The sequence below is a fragment of the Chaetura pelagica genome, unplaced genomic scaffold, assembly GCF_000747805.2.
Source record: "Chaetura pelagica isolate M959 unplaced genomic scaffold, ChaPel_1.0 scaffold1107, whole genome shotgun sequence".
Taxonomy (NCBI): domain Eukaryota; kingdom Metazoa; phylum Chordata; class Aves; order Apodiformes; family Apodidae; genus Chaetura; species Chaetura pelagica.
In genome coordinates this window covers 50,177-51,907 of record NW_009953957.1, presented here as the reverse complement: position 1 = coordinate 51,907, position 1,731 = coordinate 50,177, and the positions used below count along the sequence as shown (strand labels likewise).

The 1,731-nt window shown below is 58.0% G+C and overlaps 1 protein-coding gene across 1 annotated transcript in view; it reads right to left on the bottom strand.

The window, feature by feature from the left end:
• Window positions 1–325: 325 nt before the first annotated feature.
• The window catches only part of LOC104392486 (hemoglobin subunit rho-like), a 2,843-nt gene continuing 1,437 nt past the window's right edge, over window positions 326–1,731 (bottom strand). Inside the window, exons 2-3 of the mRNA XM_010001888.1 lie at window positions 1,418–1,640; window positions 326–492 (exon numbers count right to left, since the gene is read on the bottom strand). Of these exons, the coding sequence (XP_010000190.1) occupies window positions 364–492; window positions 1,418–1,640 (352 nt within the window). The 3' untranslated portion in view covers window positions 326–363. The remainder of the gene's footprint in view (window positions 493–1,417; window positions 1,641–1,731) is intronic.

The window sequence follows — 1,731 nt, the reverse complement described above, 5'->3', positions numbered from 1 at the left end:
GTGTCCCTGCCCATGCAGGGGGGGCACTGGGCGGGATTTGAGGTCCCTTCCCACCCAAACCAGTTTGAGATTCTACAGGCACCCCAGCAGCACTTTGTGCTCGGGGTGCAGGTCCAGCCCCCTGGGCATCAGGCAGCAGCAGAACAGGCTGATGCCTTTTGGAGAGAGCCCAAAAAGCCAAGAGAAGGAGTCAACCCTTTGGCCAGCCCTGCTGCCTTTCTTGGAGAGCGATGGTCCCCAGAGCCCAGTTTCCCCCTTTCATCTCCCTCCCCACAGGCAGCCACAGACACACGGGAACACTCCAAGAAGTCCAGAACAAGTAGGGTTTTTATTGACTGTTACAGACACATCTTCCTCTGGGGGTTAATGGTACTTGTAGGCCAGAGCATGGGCCACCACCCCGACCAGCTTCTGCCAAGTGGCCTGGCAGGCAGGGCTGAAGTCCTTGGTGAAGTGTGTGGCCAGCACAATGATCAGGATGTCTCCCAGGAGCTGGAGAGGGAAAGAAACCAGGTTAGCAGGGTGCTGAGCACAGGGGCTGGAGGACACCCAGCTCTGCAGGGTCCTGCAGGATGTGACCCAGGGAAGCTTTTCCAGCTGCAAGCAGAAGAAAACTGCCCTGTGCTGAGCACGTGCACCAGTGTCCACCTGCTCTGCCTCTGCTGCTTCTCACACCTGGAAATAAGCTTCATTTCCAGCCATTTTCTGTCTTTTCAATTCTTTTTTCTTCCTGCCATTCAGCCCCATGTCCACCTGAGCAGAGGGGCAGGGGGGGCATCAATCTCCTGGATCCCCACACCCAGGCTTAACCAGGGAGTGAAACAGAGGCCACCAGCTCCATCCAGCCCCACTGATCCCTCCCAGCCTGACCTGCTCCTGCTTTTCACCCACAGTGACTTCTCAGCCCCCTGCATCCTGATCTCTTTCTCTTCATTCCCCTCCCTCCTCTGCTGATTTGTCCCCATGCTCAGCCCCGTCTCTGCTCCCACCCTGCAGAACCAGCAGAAGCAGCCCCAGACCACCCAGCACTTGCTTTCCCCTCTCCTCCCATGGCCACCAGCCTTGGAAAACAGGGAGATGAAGTGGTGCCCATCACTGGGGCCAGGAGGTCCCGTGGCACCCACATGGTGGGATTTCCCTCCCTCTTCCTACTCGGCCTCCCAGGATCCTTCTCCCACTTTTCCCTCTCACAGGCCTCCAGGATCATCTCCCTCAATGTGTCCCCAGCCCCCTCACAGCCCAGAGCGTGGAATTTCCCCAGCATCCTCAAATCCCCAACCTTCCCTTGGGCCCCAGTGTCCATCCCAGGCATCCCCCTTCCATTGGGTGACAAAACATGTCACCTCTGCTTGTGTGAAACCCTCCGGGCACTGAGACACTGAGGGGATGGAGGGGAAGAGGCTCAGGAGCAACTCACCCTGAAGTTCATGGGGTCCACGTGCAGCTTCTCACAGTGCAGCTCGGACAGCTTGGAGAAAGTGTTCTTGATGCTGTCCAGGTTCTTGATGGCCTCCCCAAAGGAGGTGAGCACCTTCTTGCCATGGGCACGGACCTTGGGGTTGCCCGTGATGGCCGTGGGGCTGGAGAGGTTCCCAAAGTTGTCAAAGAACCTCTGGGTCCAGGGGTAGACGATCAGCAGCCTGGGGAAGAGGCAGAGGAGACACGAGCAGACACAGACAGGTTAATGTTCCCAAATGCAGCTGCCACAGCTTCTCCACCCACGGCTGAGGA